This window comes from Heterodontus francisci, chromosome 4 (assembly GCF_036365525.1).
Source record: "Heterodontus francisci isolate sHetFra1 chromosome 4, sHetFra1.hap1, whole genome shotgun sequence".
In the NCBI taxonomy this organism is placed as follows: domain Eukaryota; kingdom Metazoa; phylum Chordata; class Chondrichthyes; order Heterodontiformes; family Heterodontidae; genus Heterodontus; species Heterodontus francisci.
In genome coordinates, this window is record NC_090374.1 from 180,076,359 (window position 1) to 180,099,653 (window position 23,295).

General features: G+C 46.1%; 1 protein-coding gene across 3 annotated transcripts in view; it reads right to left on the reverse strand.

The window, feature by feature from the left end:
• Positions 1-23,295, reverse strand: part of grin3a (glutamate receptor, ionotropic, N-methyl-D-aspartate 3A) — a 195,034-nt gene that overhangs the window by 64,663 nt on the left and 107,076 nt on the right. For all 3 annotated transcript variants that reach the window (XM_068030680.1, XM_068030681.1, XM_068030682.1), the window contains exon 3: positions 20,630-21,677. In XM_068030680.1, coding sequence (XP_067886781.1) covers positions 20,630-21,677 — 1,048 coding nt within the window. The remainder of the gene's footprint in view (positions 1-20,629; positions 21,678-23,295) is intronic.

Consider the following 23,295-nt stretch of genomic DNA (forward strand, 5'->3'; position numbering starts at 1 on the left):
TTAACTGATATAGGAAAAGTAAAAAGTATTACATGGACACAAAATCATATACATAAATTAGCCCCTCTGCCCAATAGCTTGACCTGTTAACTGCAAATACAACTGACACCTTGGTGCTGGAACTCTCAAGACCTTGATCTGAAGAAGTCCAAGGATTCTTAACCATGAGTGAGAACTGTTTGTAAACATCTCACATACTATACACCTAACCTGCATTTGAGACTAAAATTTCACCCTTTACCCCTTCTAAGCACAATTCCAGAGGACTGCAACAAGACTAAAGTTGGAATCCACCCAGACTCCCTCACGTGCGAGTGAGGGAGGGGAGTACACTTATGTTTTTATTGAGATCACAAAATCTATGCATTTTTAAGAAAAAATATCACACAACCCGAGGAGCAAGGTTTATGATTATCACAGTGCCAATTAGCACCAGACAAGATGAAAAGACGACTTGAATTTTATCGCACCTTTCACAACCACCAGACATGCCAATGTGCTTTATAGTCAATGAAGTACTTTTGAAGTGTAGTCACTGTTGTAATGTAGGAAACACGACAGCCAATTTGTGCACAGCAAGCTCCCATAACAGTAACGTGATAATGACCAGATAATCTTTTTTTGTGATGTTGATTGAGGCATATATATTGGCCAGAGCACCAGGGATAACTTCCTCGTTCTTCTTTGAAATAGTGCCATGGGATCTTTTACATCCACTTGAGAGGGTGGATGCCCCACCCGAAAAAGAGCACCTCTGACAGTGCAACATTCCCTCGGTGCTGCACTGGGAGTGTCAGCCTAGATTTGTGCTCAAGACTTGGGGTGGGACTTAAACCCACAACCTTCTGGCTCAAAGGCAAGAGTGCTATCAACTGAGCCAGAGCTCACACAAATACTGACAAGAAGAAACAAAAAGCTTGCATTCATTTACAGCTCACCATGCCTCTCAGGGAATCCCAAAGTACTTCAATTATTTAATATAGTGAAATACTTTGAAGGGTAAACACTGTTGCTATGTCGCCAGACATGGCAGTCATTTTGGGTATGAGATTCAACAAATGATAATAAGATAAAGAATCATTTAATAAGTTTTCTGGTGGCATTGTTTAAAGGAAAGATGATGGCCAGGACACTGGGATAGCTCCCTCTTCTTTGAATATGTCAGGGAACCCTTAACAGACCCTGAAAAGGCTGATGCTTAATGTCTTATCCAAAGGACAGAACCTCTGACAATGCAGCACTCCTTGAGTACTGCATTTAAGGTGAAAATCTAGGTATTGAGCCCAGGTCCTGGAGTGAGACTTCTGAGTTAGAGGCAATAGAGCCAAGCTGAAGCTAATTTTACAAATGCTTGCTTCCCTGAAGTCTAACAAGAGAATGGCTGTAACTTCCCCCAGTCATTCGAAGGGCAATTAGGGATAGGCAATAAATGCTGGCACAGCTAGCGATGCCCACATCCCATGAATAAAAAAACATGCCAGGAAATTACATTCATAAAGATGACTTTTTAAGGTGTTATACTGGGCTATCTGACTGCTCAATCAATGATCTCCACTGTGCAAAGTGTGCTCTCCCTTTCAACAACATACAATGATGGACTCCTTTTGGCCAGCTTACAAATCTAAAACATCAATGAAAAATCTGGAAATCACTTAAGTGGCTGGACAGATATGGAACATTTATTTGCAGTTATCTACAAGTACCACTAAATTTTATTAGCTTTTACTTTTTATACAACTCTAAAAAGATATTGATAGAATGAAAAAGTATCTGCAGTACTATCCTAGGAGCTGCTGCTCAAAAGGTATTGGGATAATAAATGCAAGACAGTTATAATTAATTACCACTCAAGGCGCTAACTTTTTATCTAATGCTTGTTCATGTCTTTATTAATGTTGGTAGCAAATTAAATCACCATTGGACCGATAAATGTAATCCTGCAAATTGATTGGGTTTTCAATGAGAAATGAAGCGGCTGATTTTTACTCACAAATCAAGCTTTCTTTTTGCTGGTGATAACAAAGGATAAATATCAGGCAAAGGCACATTAAGGCATTAGTTTTGGGGAACAAAACTAATTTACTAGGATCGATTTACATCACTCTGTTTGCTCCGTACAAACAGCATTTCACCCTTAGCCACCCCAGTTACTTGCTGGATTTGCATATTAATTGTCCATTAAACTCGCTGCAGAATGTAACAAGACAGTACATGTATTCTTTTAACAACATGATAATTGTTAATGCAATGCCAAGCAATCTCTCCAGCCCAGAAAACGAACAATTTTAAACTGTTCAATTTCATTCCTACATGTAGTAAGATGTTAAAAATTCTAAAAATGTCAAATTAAATTTTTTTCCTTATTTTTCTGTTTCTTTTTTTCCTCTCTCAATCCAATCTTGTCTTCCCTATCTTTCGGTACCTGCTTTGACTCAAATTCACCCAATTTCCTTATCTGTCATTCTTCTGGTTCTTTCTCAATCCTTAAATCTTATTGAGTAAGGAGACAGTCTGTTGGTCCTGTTGTTCACTAATGTCCCAGATGCTCCTTGCTGTGTCATAATCAGCTCACACTCACAGCAAGTTACGGTGCAAAATAATTTCGAGCTGAAGTGTGTAGGAAAAATATAACCATCAGCGTATGCTGTGAAATACCCTGCCCCTGCAGGGGCAGTTATGAAGTCAAATGCCACTGGCTTTATGCTCTCCCCAGTGGTGAGTTTGAAGGCGGCGAGAGCACTTAATCAGGCGGGATGATGGTAGTTGGGGATCCTGCCACCTTCCCACTTCCACCCCAATTAAGTCCATGGAGGGAAGGCCTGTGGATGACCTTCCCATAGCGCTGCCAATTGGGGCCCTTAAGTGGGCATTTAATGTCCAATTAAGGGCCTCTTCCCGCCACCGCTGGTATTAGCCCAGCAGCAGCTGGGCCTGTCGCCATGCAGGGAGTATGACGAGTAAATCTGTGCAGGTTGCTTGTCAGTCCCCGGGGGTTGGTAGGGGCAGGGGGTAACCTCATTCACAGGCACAGTGCCTGATCGATGGATCCGACATCGGGAGTGGAGAGTGGGGGGGAGCGGGTTGTGCTGCTGAGAGCCACCCCCTGCCCTTGCTGCCAACCTCCTTACACCAGCATCCCTGTGACCCTTCACCCTGCGAAACCCCTCCCGCCATCAATTGCATGTGACCTGGGTCCATTGATGATCCAAGGCCTCAGATGGGTGCATTCCCGGCAGCAACCACCACCTCCCCAGTGGTGCTGCTGAGTAATACTTACCTGGCAGGGGAGAGACCATGATCAGTGGCCTTTGATCCTGTCTCAGGTATGCTTTGAGTAAAATGGCGTAACCAATTCTAGAGCTTTAGGCCAGAGAGTGCGTAACACCATTTGGGTGGTGGTGAAGGACAAGGAAGGAGATGCACCAATTGACCGTACCTTCTTCATCAAGAAAATCCTTATTGATTGCTGTGGATTCCAAGCTACAGACATCTTCTGCCTACAGGACTTCCCCTACAGTGGATATTTCGATGTGACGGTCAAGAATATGGCGGGGTGCATCAAGTTCCTGAAGGTGTTCAAGGAGAAGGGAAACCAGGCGCTGCTGTCGATCCTCACAGTGGAGCCACTCTTTACGCTGCCATCACAACATGACCGGGTGGTGACAATTCACCTCTACAACCCTCATGTTCCTGTCGTGGATGTACTCACCTTTCTCGCCAGGTACGTCGAGGTGGCCGGCAGCAGCACTGATGTCAAGGACCCATTTGAGATTTGGACCAGGAAGCGGCAGGTCAAGGTGACCTTGAAGGTCGATGCCAATAGAGCCATTATCCACCCTCCCTCCAGCTTCGCTAATCGGGGGAAGTCGAGGCTTCTTGGTCTACGCTGGGCAGCCCAGAGTTTATCGCACCTGTGGCAAATCTGGTCACGTGGCAGCTAACTGCAGCACAGTCATCTGCAAGAACTGCAAGGAAGGCCATCAGACTAAGGACTGTAAGCAGAGTAAGTGTTGCAACCTGTGCGGTGAGGCAGGTCACCTCTACAAAACCTGCCCCAAACGCTGCCTCGGTTATGCTCAGGCGGCAAGGTCCAAGAAACGGCCAGGAGAAAGAACGACGAATGCGTCTGGTGCTGGGAAGGAGACAAGCAATCCTCTCCGCAGCGAGAAAAGTCTACCTGAGAAGGAGAAGAAAGGGGAGGCAGTTGAAACCAGCGACCCAACACCTGTGCCCGGAAACCCCTTCTCCACAGACAGAATCAATGGAGAAGGAGGCAGCAGATGGTCAAACAGGTCAGTGGCAAGTGGTACAAAGAAAAACCACAAAGGAAAAACCTCCAAAAACAGAACAGGCCACCACCGAAACCAATGGCAGTAGGCGGCTACCGTCTGAGACAGACTACGGCAGTTCCTCCTCACTGGACGAGGTAGTGCCGAAACGACGGCACCTGCAAAAGAAGCAGCAGAACTCAAAGCAGCTGGAAGATAAAGCTCCCCACCCCCCAGGCACTGGAAGCTGTGATGGGCCCAGCGCGCTCCAAACCCAAAGCACCGAACCTAGCGACATGCCCAGCGCATCCCAGCTCCGGGACACCGAGAGCAAAAACACGTCTGGAGCACTCCAGCTCCGGGAAGCCGGGAACAGTGAAGTTTTCGAGGAGGAACTGAGGGGAAAGATGCCAACAGCAGAGGACAGCCCAATCCTTGCTGCCTACAAGACCCCCCCAATGTTATCCCAGCGGAACAAACCCTGCATGAAAAACTAGGAGGGGTTTCTGAGCCCAACGATCGTGAAACAGCTTGTGTACACTATGGGTATGCAGGAACATACCGAAAGACTGGGACTAGCAAGGATAAAGGGTGTGGGAAGCAACAACTAACTTAAAAATTGGTATAAAGATTGCTTCAATTAACATGCGTAGCATTAAATCCACTACGCGATGTGTTTCAACCTTGGACTACCTCGCCAAGGTCAAAGACGACCTACTATTTCTGCAGGCGAGTGGAATACCACACCTCAGCACCTACAGGCAATGGTTGCGATGGTGGGCCCAAGGGCCATCGATCTGGTCAGGGGGTAATAATTCCCCTTCCTCTGGCCTGGGTATTTTGCTGCAGGGAGGTAACTTCACCATCTCCGAAGTTAAGGAGGTGGTGGGCGGTCGCCTCCTCGTAGCAGATGTAATGTACAACAACGCTCAGCTCCGGTTGATCAATGTGTACGCCCCGGTTCAATGCAGCGAGTGACTGACCGTCTTCCAGCAGCTCCCACTGCTGCTGGCGACGTCCAGACGGGTCATCCTAGGCGGTGACTTGAACTGCATCATCGATGCAGCTGGACGATCCGGCAGTGACGACAGCAAACTGGACGCTACGTCCAGATTCCTAATGGAAACAGTTAAAGATGCCAAGCTGCACGACGTCTTAAGCAAATCTGCAGACGGAGCGCAGCATAGATACACATGGGCAAGATCGGATGGGTCTGCCCGTTCCAGGATTGACTTCCTGTTTGTGTCCCGTGCTGTCATGGTCAGATCCACTAACGTCAAGCCAGTGTTCTTCTCCGACCACTGCCTCTTACTGGCCGACTGTCACTTACAGGGTGACCAGCGGGTTGGCAGGGGGACATGGAATTCAGTGTTACACTGCTGACCCCAGAGAACGTTGAGGAACTCAAAAGGGATTACAAAGGTTGGAGAACCGTGAAACCCCTATTTGAGTCTTCAGTTCACTGGTGGGAGGTGATCAAGGAGAATATCAAGAGGTTCTTTATCTTCAAAGGTGTGCAGAGGGCGAGAGAGAGACAGAGGGAAATGTCCCGACTCCAGAAAAGAATGCAAAATCTGCTCTGGCTGTAGTCAATGGGGGTCGAAGTCAAGGAGGACCTCAATGAGGTGAAGAGCCAGCAGGCCTCGTTCTTTGCCATGGAGGCCTCCAAGATCATCTTCCGGTTAGAGTCCGCTCCATTTAACAGGATGAGATGTGCTCGTGTTACTTCTTCCAAAAGGTACACAGAGAGAGCTCGGTGATCAGCAGCCTGAAGGAAGAAGATGGCTCGGTAACGTCTTCACAGTCCGACATACTAAAGATCAGCAAATCCTTTTATGCTGGGCTGCATGACGTGAAACCCACAGACAGCAGAGCTTCCCAGTCCTTCTTGCCATCTATCACAGAGGGCTTAGATGACAGCATGAGGGAGAGACTGGACAAGCCGCTAACTCTGGTCGAGCTGACAAAGGCCGTCAAAGTCCTTCGAGACGTGTAAAACTCCCGGAAGCGATGGCTTACCGGTTGAGTTGTATTCGGCCCTGTAGGACTGGGTCAGCCCAGACCTGCTGGAAGTATACGAGAGTATGCTTCTGGCCGGCAGCTTGTCAGAATCCATGAGGAAAGGCATCATCACCCTCGTCTACAAGCGGAAGGGGGAGAGGGCAGAAATCAGAAATTGGCGGCCCATCTCACTGCTTAATGTTGATTACAAGACTCTGTCCAAAGTCATCGTCAGTCGAGTCAAGTCTGCTCTGGAGTTGGTGATTCACCCTGATCAGACCTGTACTGTACCCGGCAGGAAGATCTCTGATAGTCTCGCGCTACTCAGGGATATGATCGCCTATGTACGGGACAGGAGGGTGGACACCTGCCTCATCAGCCTGGACCAGGAGAAGGCTTTTGACAGGATTTTGCACACCTACATGATGGACGTGTTTTCCAAAATGGAGTTTGGGGAGGAAATCTGCAATTGGATCAAACTGCTCTACACAAACATCAGTAGCGCAGTCTCAATCAATGGGTGGGAATCAGAAAATTTCCCGATCCAATCTGGAATCAGACAGGGCTGTCCTCTCTCTCCTATCTTGTTTGTTTGCTGTATTGAACCCTTTGCTGAGTCTGACAATCCCAGGCAGTGGAGGCACTCAGGTTAAAACCTCCCTGTACATGGATGACGTCGCCATCTTCTGTTCGGATCCGCTGTCCATTTGCACTGATGAGCATCTGCGACCGGTTCGAACTGGCCTCGGGAGCCAAAGGTAACCACGGCAAGAGCGAGGCCATGTTCTTTGGGAAGTGGGCTGAGCGATCCTTTGTCCCCTTCACCGTCAGGTCAGGCTACCTGAAGGTGCCGGGCATATGGTTCAGAAGGGCCGGGGCGTGCACCAAAACCTGGAGGGAGCGAGTAGCCAGGGTACACCATAAGCTAAGCATGTGGGAGCAGCAATCACTCTCTACTGTGGGGAAGAACCTGGCCATCAGGTGCGAGGCCCTCACGTTGTTGCTGTACGTGGCGCAGGTCTGGCCCATACCCCACTCCTGTGCCGTTGCGGTCACCCGAGCCATTTTCCGCTTCATCTGGGGATCTAAAATGGACCGGGTCCGGAGGGACACGATGTTCAAACCTCTGGATAAAGGCGGGAAAAATGTACCCAACGTTGCCCTCATCCTGATGACCACCTTTGTGTGCGGCTGCATCAAGCTGTGTGTAGATCCCCAGTACGCAAACACCAAGTGTCATTACGTGCTGAGGTTCTATCTGTTCCCGGTGTTGCGAAGGATGGGCCTGGTCACATTGCCGCGGAACGCTCCATCTAGTTGGACTGTGTCGTACCACCTATCCTTCGTGGAAAAGTTTCTGCGGGAAAACACCTTTGATCACCAATCCAACAGGCAGTGGTCTGCACGGAATGTCCTCAAGGCCCTACGGGAAAAGGAGATGGTGGATCCTGTCGAATGGTTCCCCGAGCAGACTGCCAAAGCCATTTGGCGGAATGCCTCATCACCAGAACTTTCAAACAAGCACCAAGATGTAGCTTGGCTGGTAGTGAGGAGCCCTCCCTGTCAGAAACTTCCTGCATTATGCCCTCGAGGTGGCTGAGGTGGGGAAGAGAGGGTTGCCCACCTCCTTCTGGAATGTGTCTTTGCAAAGCAGGTGTGGAAAGAGATGAAGTGGTTTTGTCGAGGTTCATCTCAAGCAGCTCTGTAACACATGAGTCTGTGCTCTACGGGCTGTTCCCAGAGACGCACACCAAGATAAACATTAGGGTGGCACAGTGGTTAGCACCGCAGCCTCACAACTCCAGCGACCCGGGTTCGATTCTGGGTACTGCCTGTGTGGAGTTTGCAAGTTCTCCCTGTGTCTGCGTGGGTTTCCTCCGGGTGCTCCGGTTTCCTCCCACAAGCCTAAAGACTTGCTGGTTGATAGGTAAATTGGCCATTAGCAATTTCCCCTAGTATAGGTAGGTGGTAGGGAAATATATAGGGACAGGTGGGGATGTGGCAGAAATATGGAATTAGCATCATCTTTAGTATTCTAGATAGTATTACAAATCATTATTGGGTTTAATTTAGTCGGCTTGATCAGTGGATAGCACTCTCACCTCTGAGGCAGAAGGCTGTAAGTTCAAGTCCCACACCATGACTTGAACACATAAATGTAGATTGACACTTCACGGACTACAGAAAATCCAATTCATACAAACAGTACAGTATGTTTTACAGAACTACTTGTTTTTATGATTGAGGGTCACAGTGGGATAAAAACAATTCAGTGTGTAGCAACTGATTGATGTGACTGCATTGTTTGCAGGTGAGTAATTCTGTTCCATTTGCTCTAAATCACAATCACAAAGTTTGTTGAGGTCCCACATAAATGACAGGGCCATGGTCAATGCAAAGTCAATGATATCACCACTGACAGCATGGTATTTGACTATGTTTGTGGTTTATGTTGTGATCTGTGTACCTAAATTGGATTTATGCATTGTAATGCATGCACAGCCATCGAGTAACTCTACTTGCATCGTAGGCAAGAAGGAACTATTTCCACAGATATTTGAGCAAGCTGCAATGGATACGAGTCAGAATCATTGTGAAAAAACTCAATTAAATTACTTTAGTACACTCTAAAAACAATCGGAAATACTTATGAGTGCATTTTCCAAACTCCTGTCCCTCCATGCAGGGCTTTGCATTCCAAGAAAGTACAATGAGAATTTATTCTGGGAGGTTAGAATTTGCAGGATTTTCTGTATATGTTGTGTTCAATGAATCTACACACTGGAAATGTGAATTCATAAAATTTACTTTTTACTTCAAGTCCAGGCTGACACTCTTATGCAGTACTGAGGGAGTGCTGCACTAAAGGAGGGGCCATCTTCCAGATGAGACATTAAGCCCAGGTCCTGTCTGCTCTCTCCAGTACAGGTAAAAGATCTGATGACACTTTTTTGAAAAAGAGCTGAGGAGTCCCCCCTGGTGTTCTAGCCATCATTTATTCCGCAGCCAATATAATGTCAAAACAGATTAGGAACATAGGAGCAGGAGTAGGCCATTCAGCCCTTCGAGCCTGCTCCGCCTTACTCGGTCATGGCTCATCAACTACCTCAACGCCATATTCCCACACCATCCCCATATCTGTTGGCATCATTAGCAACTAGAAATCCACGATCTCTGTCTTGAAATTACTCAGTGACTGAGCTTTCACCACCCTCTGGGGCAGAGAATTCCAAAGATTCATCACCCTCTGAGTGAAGAAGTTCCTCCTCATCTCAGTCCTAAATGGCTTGCCCTTTATTCTGAGATTGTGTCCCCTGGTTCTAAACCCCACAGCCAGGGAAACATCCTTTTTTGCATCTACCCTGTCCATCCCTTTAAGAATTTTGTAAGTCTCTATGATATCGCCTCTCATTCGTCTAAACTCCAGAGAATACAGGCCCAGTCTCCTCAATCTCTCCTCATAGGCAATCCCACCATCCCAGGAATCAGTCTGATGAACTTCCGCTGCACTCCCTCTATGGCAAGTATATCCTTCCTCAGGCAAGGGGACCAGAACTGCACACAATATTCCAGGTGCAGCCTCACCAATGCTTTATACAATTGAAGCAAGACTTCTTTGCTCCTGTACTCAAATCCTCTTGCCTTCCTAATTGCTTGCCACAGCTGCATGTTAGCTCAGTGACTTATGAACAAGGACACCTAGGTCCCTTTGGACATTAACACTTTCCAATCTCTCACCATTTAACAAATACTCTGCACCTCCGTTCCTCCTATCAAAGCGGATAACCTCACATTTATCCACATTAAATTCCATCTACCATGTTCTTGCCCACTTACTCAGTCTGTCCAAATCCCCATGAAGCCTCTTTTCATCCTCCTCACAACTCACATTCCCACTAAGTTTTGTGTCATCTGCAAACTTGGAAATATTACAGTTGGTCCCCACATCCAAATCATTGATATAGATTGTGTGCAGCTGGGACCCAAGCACTGATCCTTGCAGTACCCCTCTGGTCACAGCCTTCCAACCTGAGAATGACCCATTTATCCCTACTCTCTGTTTTTTTGTCTGTTACCCAATCCTCACTCCATGCTAGTATATAACCCCAAATCCCATGCACTTAAATTTTGCTTACTAACTTCCTATGTGGGACTTTATCAAAAGCCTTCTGAAAGTCCAAATACATCACATCCACTGGTTTCCCCTTATCCACTCTGCTAGCAACATCCTCAAAAAACTCTAACAAGTTTGTCAAACATGTTTTCCCCTTCATAAATCCATGTTGACTCTGCCCAATTAGACCATTATTTTCTAAGTGTCCAGTAATCACATTGTTTATAATAGATGCTAGTATTTTCCCTACTCCCGACGTCAGGCTAACAGGTCTGTCGTTCCCCATTTTCTCTCTCCATCCTTTCTTAAACAGTGCAGTTAAATTTGCAACCTTCCAATCTGCAGGCACCATTGCAGAATTTATAGAATTTTGAAAGATGATCACCAATGCATCCGCTATCTCTATAGCCATCTCTTTCAACACTCTAGGATGAAAATCATCGGGTCCTAGGGATTTGTCAACTTTTAGTCCCATTAATTTCTTCAATACTACTTTTTACTAATCTTAATTTCTTTCAGTTCCTCATTCTCAGTAGACCCTGGGATCTCAAGTATTTCAGGGATATTTTTTATATCTTCATCCATTAAGACAGACACAAAGTAATTATTTAGCGTCTCTGCCATTTCTCTATTTTCCATTTTCCATTCTCCTGTAATGGACCCACATTTGTCTTTTCCAATTTTTTCCTTTTTACCTACAGAAGCTTTTAGTCCATATTTATATTTCTTGCTAGTTTACATTCATATTCTATTCTCTCTTTGTTTATCAATTTCTTGGTCCTCCTTTGCTGGATTCTTAAATTGTCCCAATCCTCCGGTTTACCACTTTTTTTTGGCAACTTTATAAGCCACCCCCTTTGATCTAACACTATCTTTAACTTCCTTTGTTAGCCACAGCTGACTCGCTTTCCCAACTGAGTTCTACTGCCTTAAAGGAATGTATGTTTTTTTGAAAACAATGCATTAATTCTTTGAATATTAGCCATTGCCTATCTACTGCCAAACCTTTAAATGTATTTTTCCAACCCAGCGGGGCCAACTTGCTCCTCATATCTTCATAATTGCCCTCGTTTAGATTTAAGACCCTAGTTTCGGATTGAACCACATATTTTTCAAACTTAATGGAAAATTCCATCATACTATGGTCACTTTTCCCACCAGATTATTAATTCGTCCTTTCTCATTACCTAATACTAGATCCAAAATAGCCTGTCCCCTATTTGGTTCCTCAACATATTGCTCCAGAAAACCATCTCAGACACATTCCAGGAATTATTCATCCACAGCATCGATGCTCATTAGAGTTACCCAGTCTATACGTAAATTGAAGTCACCCATGATTACTGCATTGCCCTTGCTTTTGCACTTCTAACTTCCTGATTTATACCATGCCCTAAATTACCACTACTGTTTGGTGGCCTGTAAATCACTCCTACCAATAATTGTTGCCCATTGGTGTTTCCTAGCTCCACCCAAACAGATTCCACATCCTGTTCTTTTGATCGAAGCGCCTCACCCACAAATGCATTGATCCCATCCCTTATCAGCACTACCCCACCTCCTTTTCCTTTTTGTCTGTCCTTCCTAAATGTCGAATATCCTTTAATATTCAGTTCCCAGTCTTGGTCACCCTGCAGCCACGTCTCCATAATGGCAATTAAGTCATACCCGTTTACTTCTACTTGTACCATCAACTCACCTACCTTGTTGCGAATGCTGTGTGCATTCAGATAGAGTGTCTTTAATTCTGCCTTTTTAACACTATTCTGTACTTTGACCCTGAGTGCTTCTAGCATCTGTTTCTGCTGCTTTCCACTTTCATTCATAGCTTTTCTACTTCCCATAACCAGCTTTGTTTTTCTCCGATCAGAATTCCCTCGCAGGTTCCCAACGTCCAGACAAGCTAGTTTAAACCCTCCCCAACAGCACTAGCAAATCTCCCCATTAGGATATTAGTCCCTGTCTGATTATCTGGTCAGTATCACATTGCTGTTTGTGAGAGCTTGCTGTGTGCAAATTGGCTGCACGTTTCTGACATTACAACAGTGACTACACTTCAAAGTAGTTAATTGGCTGTAAAGCGCTTTGGAACACCCCAAGATCATGCAAGTTTCTCCTTAAAATGCATCTGCGCTAATCACAGCAACTACTCCATGTGAAGGCAAGTTCCACATTCTCACCAATCTCTGAATAAAGATGTTTCGCCTGAATTCCCGATTGGATTTACTGGTGACTACAACTGCCTTGATGATCCCTAGTTTTGAACTTCACCAAACAAGCAAACATCGTCTCTACGTCTATCCTGTTGAATCCCTTCATAAGTTTAAAGACCTCTATCAGGTCACCTCTCAGTCTATTTTTTTCTGGAGAAAACAGCTCAGCCTTTCAGTCTTAACTGACAGTGAGAACCTCTCAGTTCTGCTATCACCTTTTCTGTATGGGAATACAGGCCTTTCAAATGGAGGCTGCACCGACTGCAGAATTTTATTTAGGAGTCACTTGCCTTCTTGTCCATGAAATTGGAGGATTGAACATAAACAAAAAGTAAAATACTGCAGATGACGGCCGGGATCCTGTGGAGGTGGCAGGGCTCCCGGTGCCGAAAAGGTGGGCGGATCCCCGACTCGGTCTTTTCATGCCCCACTCCCTCCCACCAGTGCAATCTTCTGTTGTTCCAGAGGTGAAGTTTCCGGCACTGGGATCCCAATTCCATTAATGATGGGGATTCCACCTCCAAGAGCTGCCGGCCAATCAGAGGGCTGGCAACTCAGCAGTAATAGCAGCGCCACTGGGAGTGCTGGCCATTGTCGGTACTGCAGAGGCCTTGGACCCAGGCCCAGCAGTGGAACCCCAGACCTCAAGTGAGGCGGGGTTACTGGGGACAGTCCAGAAGGCCCCGGTGAGGGTGCGGGGGGTGGCTGGAAGAATGGGCGTGAGGTCCCAGTGGAGGGGGTGGGTCCAGGAGGTGGAAGTTTTGCCGGTGGGGGCCCTCCGTGGGCCACAGATTGCCCACGGAGGAGGGACACACCCAAACCCGCAGGGAATGTTTCTCGTTTTACAAGATGCCCTCCCTGCATGGCAGAGGCACCACCCCGCCCTTAGCTAAATCCCAAAAGCACTTAAGGGCCTCAACTGGCCCTCTGGGCAGGAAGGCCGTCTTTGGCCTATCCAGCCCTTGGCAAAATCACTTGGCGACGAGGTGGCAGATGAAAGCCGGGATCCTGTGGAGGTGGCGGGGCTCCCTGCCACCTGTTGTGATTTTATGGTCCCCCCCCACCCCCCGCCTCTGACCCCACTTCAGCCCCAGGAGCCCACCCACCGTCCTTAATTGGCCAGTAAGCATGCGCCCTGGACACTAATTGGCCTACACTTCAAACACTGCGTCAAGAAAATGTCCCTGATGTTGGGTCCTGACCCCAAAACAGAAATTCAGCCCACTGTCACTTCTGGAACTGGTATACGGCTCTCTAAACACTGATTTTTGTCCCACTCATAGGGTTGAACTTTACAGATTCCCTGACATCGGGGGTAGTGGCTGTGCAGGGCCAGAAAATGCTTCCGGGAGAGGCCCACTATGGGCCTCGAAGCCGGGACAGTCCGATCTCATATTGCCGGTGGCAGCAACGCCCCCGCCCCCCCCCAACCAGCCATTCGGCAGTGGAGTCAAAATTTAAATATGTAAATTCACTAAAAGTAATGAATTAATTACTTACCTGCTCCCGCCGTCGATATTTGAGCTGGTGGCCGGCACTCCCGCACCTTCGGATCCCCGTCAGAATACTGGGGGGAGGAAGCAGGTACGTTTTCGGGACGGGGGGTGGGGGGAAAGCAGGTAAGTTTTCAGGATGGGGGGTGGGGAGTGGGGTCAAACATCTCTGATTGGTCTAGAGGATGGTGGGAAGGGGTAAAGTTTACGAACTCTGGGGGGGGGGGAATGATCGGGAGAGGGCAAGCAATGAATTTAATGGTCTTTGTGGGGGGGTCGCGGGTGGGAGAGGGTCAGGATAACATTTAATTTTTAAAAGTCATTTAAAATGGAAGCCCTTTAAAAACAGTGTCAGCACCTGCTCAATGGAACCTGATGCTGTTGTCAGGGACGGACCACCCGCCCTTCCACATCATCGGGGGGTGTGGTCCGCCCCAGCCATTTAAATGAGCTGCTGCGTTTAATATCATGTGGCTCCGTGGCGTGTGCTTCACACAGGTGGACTGCCATTTTTGAAGCTTTTTTTTAAAAAGCATTTTTGAGCTTATAAAATCCAGCCCATATTGTCTCTGTACCTGTTGAGAAGGGGGAAGATTTTTCTCTTCAAACACTTCAGGGGCGGAGTATATATTGGAAAATATATACTCAGGATAATTGTACGTTCATAGCACGGCCTAGCTGCTATATCTAGATGAGCCAAAGGGTTGAAGAGAAAAGTTGCTCCATAGTCTAACTGTGATAGCACTACAGGGCTAAATTGTGGCGAGTCGAAGAGACTTAGTAGTTGGCAGGAAAAAAGACAGAGGCGCAAGGGGAGAGCCAACTGTGCAACAGCCCCAACAAACAAATTTCTCTGCAGCACCTGTGGAAGAGCCTGTCACTCCAGAATTGGCCTTTATAGCCACTCCAGGCGCTGCTTCACAAACCACTGACCACCTCCAGGCGCGTATCCATTGTCTCTCGAGATAAGGAGGCCCAAAAGATAGCACTACAATGATAACAAATATGAAGTTCCATCACACCTTAGATTACAATGACTCTCCTCAATATCGCTCCACCTGCTGTATGACATTCATATGATCAACGTCAATTTGTCTTTGCTTTCTTCATTCTCATGACCCACTTTCAGCACTTTCCCCTTTCTCATAGGAAGATGATCGTTGCCTCCTGTTCGAATAACTATATTTCCTACTCTCTTCGAATCTTTGTTGAATGCTTTCAATCGCTTTTGTGGGAGTAAATTGTCTGGGTTAAGTATGTGGAATAAACAGTCAGCTACTATAACTTTCGCAGCAGGTGGAGAATCAGTGGATAGGAGAAAGCAAAGAATGGAACAGAGGGGAGCAAAAGGAAAGTCGTGAAGCAAAGCAAGCTCAGCAAGAAAGAAAGAAATTAAACAGCAAAAAATAAACAAAATAGAGCAAGAGGGAGCCAAAGGTGAAGAGAGAAGCAATGCAAATCTAAATAGTAGGTTATAAACAATATAAAACAAAAATTCTGTACAGCCAAAATGAAAGCAGATAAATGAAAGCATGAAAATAGGTATTTCCTGGTGTATTTGAGTGCATACAGCACAATATACAATTGCCTCATTTGTACAGAGCAAAGAACGTTGAAATAATTGGTAATACAATATCATTACTTTATTCATTGCTCTGTCCATTGGAAACCTTTTGTATTTAACATGAAACAAAACCAGTTAAAAGCTGAAAGTAGAGAATCCAATTCCTTTCATGCTCTGTACATGAGGGGTTAATTAACCCTTTGGTATATTCAGAGTGATGTAATGACTCTGGTCACTGAAAATATCACCCAAATTTTCTCCACTGTTGACAGCTATGTGGGAATACATGGAAGATCTGCAAACTGCATGCAATTCTATAACTAGACATATTTAAAAAGCACAATACAAATATTATTTCCCCAGTGCTGGACCTTAAACTAGTACAAACACCATATATGTTACTAGGGGTGGCATAGTGGCGCAGTGGTTAGCACCGCAGCCTCACAACTCCAGCGACCCGGGTTCGATTCTGTGTGGAGATTGCAAATTCTCCCTGTGACCGTGTGGGTTTTCACTGGGTGCTCTGGTTTCCTCCCACAGCCAAAGATTTGCAGGTTGATAGGTAAATTGGCCATTGTAAATTGCCCCTAATCTAGGTAGGTGATAGGGAATATGGGATTAATGTAGGATTAGTATAAATGGGTGGTTGATGGTCAGCACAGACTCAGTGGGTTGAAGGACCTGTTTCAGTGCTGTATCTCTAAAAAAAAAATGATAGTGAAAATGTCACTCTATTACACATTCACTAGAGTCAACAGTCACAAGTTTTAATTACAACAAGAAATCAAGTAGGTTTACAAATTCTTTCCAATAGCTGGTATACCATTATCAAACAGCATTGAAATCCTGTGGAGAGACAAGCTACCTTGCTCAGGGAACACACTGCCACTGACTAGCCTTTTAGATTAAAGTTTTTTGTAGTAAGAAACTTAATTACTTGTTTAAACTGAAGAATCATTCTAAATGATGAAGGAGTTAGTTGCTCAATTCTGCTATTAATATTGATACTGCTAGATAACCTACAGCAGCTGTGATCTTTTATAAATCCGTAAGAGTAGTCCAACATTCATCTATAAATTGGATCTATGACAACACCCCTTTTACAAGATTTACACTGTAAGCAGTCAGATGATTTTCCCCCACTCAACTGTATACAAGGTCCCATTCTGGACTGAACAAAACAACATAAGAAATAGGAGAAGGAGTAGACCATACAGCCCCTTGAACCTGCTCCGCCACGCAATACGATCATGGCTGATCTTCTGTCTCAACTCCACTTTCCCACCTGCTCCCTCTAACACATGATTCCCTGAGACACCAAAAACTTGTCCCTCTCAGCCTTAACTGTATTCAACGATGCAGCATCCACAATCCTCTGGGGTAGAGAATTCCAAAGTTGCACAACCCTTTGAGTGAAGGAATTTCTCCTCATCTCAGTCCTAAATGATCAGCCCCTTATTTAGAGACTGTGCCCCGATGTTCTAGATTCCCCAGCCAGGGGAAACAACTGCTCAGTGTCTACCATATCAAGCCCCTTCAGAGGGCTGGATTTTGTGCTGCAGCTGGGGCTCCTGGCACCGTGCCAAAAAGGCAGGAGAAAGCCCGCCTCAGTCTTTTTGTGCCCCCACCCCCACCGGGTGATCCTCTGGTCTTTTCAAATCAAAGTTTCAGGAAGTGGGACCCCCGTCCTTTTAAAGACAGCAGTATCAGCAGTGCCACAGGAATTGGTGGGCACTGTCAGTACTGAGGAGACATCGGACATCAGTGCTGCAACCCCAGACCCAAGGTGAGTTTGGCAGAGTCACAGGGCCCAGTCTGGAAGGCCCCGGTGAGTGGGGGGGTTGGGGGCTGGTCATGCAGTGCAGGAGGAGGGGGGGCCCAGAGGGTAAAGTGGTTCTCGGCGGGGTACTCCGTGGGCCACAAATTGTCCATGGAGGACGGAGCCCGCCCCAACCCCCCACAAGCCCGCGGGGAGGACGACTCATTTTATAAGGTGCCTTCCATGTGTGGCGGAGGCAATCCCCACCACTGGTAAGATCCCAGCGGTGGCAGGAAGAGCCCTTAATTGATCGTTAATTGGCCATTAAGGGCTTCAGTTGGCCTTTGGGCGGGAAGGTTGTCGTTGGCCTATCCTGCTCCCGGGAAGATTGCTTGGCGATGGGCCCTCCAGACTCGCCGCCAACCTCGCCACTCATCGCGATACTCTGCACCCCATCCCCCTGCCTCCGATCCCGCCTCAGGGTGCGACACAAAATCCCGGCCAGAACCTTGTATGTTTCAATGGGAACACCTCTCATTTTTCTAAACGCCAATGAGTATAGGCCCGATTTACTCAGTCTCTCATCCCAGAAACTAATCTAGACTGTAGAGCCAACAACACCTCGATTTTAAAATGTTCATCTTTGGGTTTGCAAGTTCCTCCATAGCCTCATCCCTCCTAATCTCTGTAACCTCCACCAGAGATCTCTGCACTCCTCCATTTCTGACCCCTTGCACGTCTCTGATTTTAAATTGCTCAACCATTGGTGACCGTACCTTCACATACCTAGCTCCTAAGCTCTGGAATTCCCTCCATAAACCTTTCCACCTCTCTCTCCTCCTTTAAGATGCTCCTTAATACGTACCTTTATTTCTTCCCTAGTTCTAGTCCTTTCCTGAAGTTGTTTATTCCTCACATGAGTGCAGTTAAACAGGCATTCTCCATTACCTCACCTACGGAATTCCCTACTCATGTGTGAGCTTTGTCAATGAGTATTGGTACACTAGTCAATGTGAGAGGCAACCCTAGTGCTATTCTCACAACATCCACATGCACAATTCCATCAATGGTTGCTAGATAGTCATCAGGAAGAGAAAACTTTGTTGATTTTTTTTCCCTTCCCCTCCCAACCTGCGGCAGGGAGACCAATGATACTGATAGAGATCAGCTGATTCAGCTCAGACAACAGACTGAACCTGGGATGCCCACTGGATAAAACCACTGAGCCATTGAGGAACCTTCACTTCCACATGCCTGATAAAACTGTGAAGAAAGGGGAGACGGTGGTGTAGTGGTAATGTCACAGGCCTAGAAATCCAGAGGGCCAGGCTAATGCCCTGGGGACATGGGTTCAAATCCCACCATGGCAGCTGGTGCAATTTAAATTCAATTAATTAATAAAAATCTGGAATTAGAAGCTAGTCTCAGTAATGGTGCCATGAAACGATTGTTGTAAAAACCCTAAAATAAAAGCAAAATACTGCGGATGCTGGAAATCTGAAACAAAAACAAAAACAAGAAATGCTGGATTCACTCAGCAGGTCTGGCAGCATCTGTGGAAAGAGAAGCAGAGTTAACGTTTCGGGTCAGTAACCCTTCTTCGGAACTTCCAGTTCCGAAGAAGGGTTACTGACCCGAAACGTTAACTCTGCTTCTCTTTCCACAGATGCTGCCAGACCTGCTGAGTGAATCCAGCATTTCTTGTTTTTGTTGTAAAAACCCATCTGGTTCACTAATGCCCTTTAGGGAAGGAAATCTGCCGTCCTTTCCTGGTCTGGTCTACATGCGAGTCCAGACCCACAGCAATGTGGTTGACTGTTAACTGCTCTCTGAAATGACCTAGAAAACCACTCCGTTGTCAAGGGCAATTAGGGATGGACAACAAGTATTGGCCTTGCAGGGGACGCCCATCCCATGAAAAAATACTTTCCCTCTAAAAGACCTGGGACTGTGGGAGATTAGTGTTTCCTGGCTAATGGATTAACAATAAATGATCATTTGGTGTGGGAGACAATGGCCTTGTTATTAACCCATGTCGGTCAGTACAGGGTCGGCGGGGGGATGGGGTTTAAGAGTTAAATATGGGCAACGTGAGCTCAACGCACCGTGCACGGGCCCATTACTTTAGTTACTGCAGTGGAAACTGTGGCACCTGAGTGTTCCACTCTGAACTGCTAGGAGACTTCATTAACATTGGGCTCCCACAGCACAATTGGGAACCCAGTTTCAAATTCACTGCTGCTGCCGGGTTTTGCAGGAATCGGGCAGTGAATGGGAGGTGGTCTTTTCCAACTCTCCATGTATGCCAGGAGGGCAAGAATGCCTCCCCCAGGACACTCAAGTATGCCCCCCAACCCACCAATTGTGGCTTCTCTCCCTCTCTCCCTACCCCTTTGCAATATCCAATGCCCCTCTCTCCCCCGTGTCGTGCTTAGTGACCTTCCCCCTCTCCTCCACTGGTTCCACCTCCTGCCACTGGTTTTCCCTCATGGCCATTGGCCTGGCTGTCAATTTAGCTAATGCCGGATGGGAAATGGAACAAAAGAAATTATAGAGGTCTTGGCATTAAGTTCAGCAGGACCTCTGAATCTCAAGCCATGCAGGATTCTTCTGGTGTTTTTGGCCTTCCCCACTTGCCCCCCACCACTCCCCATAAATATTGGGACCAATGTATCTATTGCCAACATTGGAAGCAAATTAACAAATAAGGTCAAAGCCCAGGGATGTTAGAAATACAGAAGAGCGGGGGATTAAAATCCAATGACATGATTTTCCGAAAGGCAATTCCTCCTCCATTTCTATGTTGAAATTAAATGATTAAAGAAGAACTATTGTTACCATTATAATTCACTGTCAAGTCTCCAGACATTTCAGATAGACACTCTAAGTAGAATGTTACTTTCATTTGAACAGCAGTACCTGAATCAATTTGTGTGACAGAAAATGTGTGCACATTGTGACTTCTTATTATCTCCAAATATGTAACACAGTGAAACCTTGGCTATACAGAATGAATGGATGGATTTTGAGCTGGCATTTTAATTAAAATCTCCTTTCACTCACACAAATATAATATATATGGAGCTTTGGAAATAAACGAGAACTGAAGTGATAATGGTTCACAACAGCTGCGTGCGTGGGGCAAAGTAAATCAGTGAGGGTTATCTTTGCTTTCAAATACAAACTTAATGGAATGGAGTAGTAATACTGCTCTTACCTTCGGATCGTGAATTCCTGAAAGCTCCTCATATGTTTTTTCCCCCACCATTACAGCGGCGAGATTAGCAGTGTATGTTGATAAACAGAACAAACAGAATATAGCCCACAGATTCATTAGAAACCGTCCTGTCCAACACTTTGGGGTTTTGATGGCAGCTGTCCTGCCAAACAAAATGGCATAGCAGACATTGAGGGCTGAAGAGAAGGAGAAGACCTTGTTCCTGTTTCTCCCTTTGGGAGTCATTCCGAAAGGACTCTTCCATTCATACAGAGTGAGAAATAACGCTGTTACATGAAGAGCCACAAAGATCCCCACCCACATTGACCAGTGCAGTGGCCACATGAAAGCTCCTATTGGAGCTGCTGTGTCCCTAGTCTGCACCAGGATGCCTAAGCTGGTGGAGAAGAAAGGGCTGGTGAAATCAATCACTTTACTTCTGGCCGAGTTGATGCTAAAAGACGTGACGGCCAAGTGCGCTGCCCTGCTGAGCAGATCGCCGACCAGGCCCGTCCAGCGGCCGTTCTTCCAGCCACCATACTTCCCATCGCCAACAATGTACAGGTCAAAATCAAAACTCATATCCTCTGCCAGCTTCTCAAGGAGATCGATGCAGTAACCATAGCAGCACTTTTTGTATTCTCTAGGCACGGAATCATTCCCCGACTTCAAGTTCTCGAAGAGGCTCTCGATGATGGCACTGTCGTTTGTAAGAGCATCCAGGCACAGCTGCCCTGCAGGGCAATGGCCATCTTCATCCACATTGCGGGTGAACACGAAAGGATGTTCAATAAGTGTCACCACTCTTAGCTGCAGCCGAGAGGAGTGACTGCCATCGTTGTTTTGTTTCTGCATCTTGTTGGGCCAAATCCCATGGTCCATGACAATTTTCCCTTCGTGCCATCTCCCAAGACGAGTCCACATAGGCTTCCCAACAGGGTCAAGCTGTAGGCTCCAGATGTAGTAATGGCTGTCTGAAGTGATAACAGATGGATCTGTTACTTTAATATAACCCGTCACGCCATCGAAGCTGGTGTTTGCTAAAAATCTGAGGGAAGGAAAAAAAATTGGTTTAGTTTCTGCTTTTCAAAAGTAAGACTGCAAAAATCCCTGCATCTTGTCACAAAATTAAACTGAACATATCTCACTAGTCACTAATGCTGAGAAAGTAATGTCAGCAATTTCTGTCTCGTACACTTGTGAATAGGAACCAAGTCAGAAAGGAATATGAAAAGTGTATTACAACAGATTATGAGTTTCTTTAAAGGTTCACTTATATTATTTGCTCCAGGAACTGTGAAAACACTTCAAGAAAACTACTCTGTTATAACTTTTCCTTCAATAAAGAAGAGATAAACAAATTACACTTGTTAGCTATTTGGGAGGAAAATTGTGCGGGAGGTGGGGGGGCGGAGAAGCGAAATTTAGGTGAAGTCCAACCACCAATTTGCTTCCCATTCCACTTGCCATTCCATTGTGCCGAGCTCACCCAATTTGTCTCTGCTTCATTTTCTAACCTGGCTGCCTGTTGAACTCAGTTCAATACTGTCAATATTATGCATTGAATTCACTGAAGTCTTCAGAGAGACAAAGAAACACTCTTAGCATACAGAATTATAACACTCTCCATAATGCAAATAAAAGTGCTCTTTTAAAATAACGATCTGATTATAATTAATGGCATTGTTTTAAGTAGACTATCTGAGGTCATAGTGTAATTGCAGTGCTGCCTCCTAAGTGTCCCATTGCTTCTGTTCACTTCCCAGTGACAGGAATAAGAAACAGTGCTGAATGCAGTCAACATGAACTGACAATGACACCAAGGCATAACAAGGAAAGCAGACTACACAGGGGGAGACTTGAAAGCAAACAAATAGCTAAAGGGTTAAAAGTAGTTATTCAGACTGGATGAAGGTGGGAAGGCCTTAGAGAGGGTGCAGAGCAGATTTACTAGAATGGCACCAGTCAAGACTTCAGTTACATGGAGAGGTTGGAGAAGTTGGGGTTGTTCTTCTTAGAGCAAAGAAGGTTCAGATTAAAGGTTAAACCATTCAGGACTGAGATGAGGAGAAATTTCTTCACCCAGAGAGTGGCGAACCTGTGGAATTCGCTACCACAGAAAGCAGTCGAGGCCAAAACATTGTATCTTTTCAAGAAGGAGTTAGATATAGCTTTTGGGTTTAAAGGGATCAAAGGATATGGGGCGAAAGCGGGAACAGGTTACTGAGTTGGATGATCAGCCATGATCATAATGAATGGCGCAGCAGGCTCGAAGGGCCGAATGGCCTACTCCTGCTCCTATTTTCTATGTTTCTTTGAGGGAGCAAGTGGGAGTTGAGGGATTGTGGATGAAAGATTAAGTGTGAAATATGTGATAGTAGAGAAAGGGTGGGCGAGAGTAATGAAAGGGGAAAAGGCAGATGTCATGACGGGAGTGAAGAGGTGGTAGGAAGGAGAATGGGTAGTCATAAGGTGAGGGTGTAAGGAGCAATGGGGTGGAGGGAAGCACGAGTGTCTGAGGGATGGGGTGGGAAGGGAGATATGGAGGGCCATGAAATTATAAAGTTGAAATGATAGCCTTACTGGCAGGGCAATTTCTAGAAGCTGACGTGATTTTTTTAATCCTTTATTCTGGAAAATATTGTCTCATGCGGGTTCTAGCATCA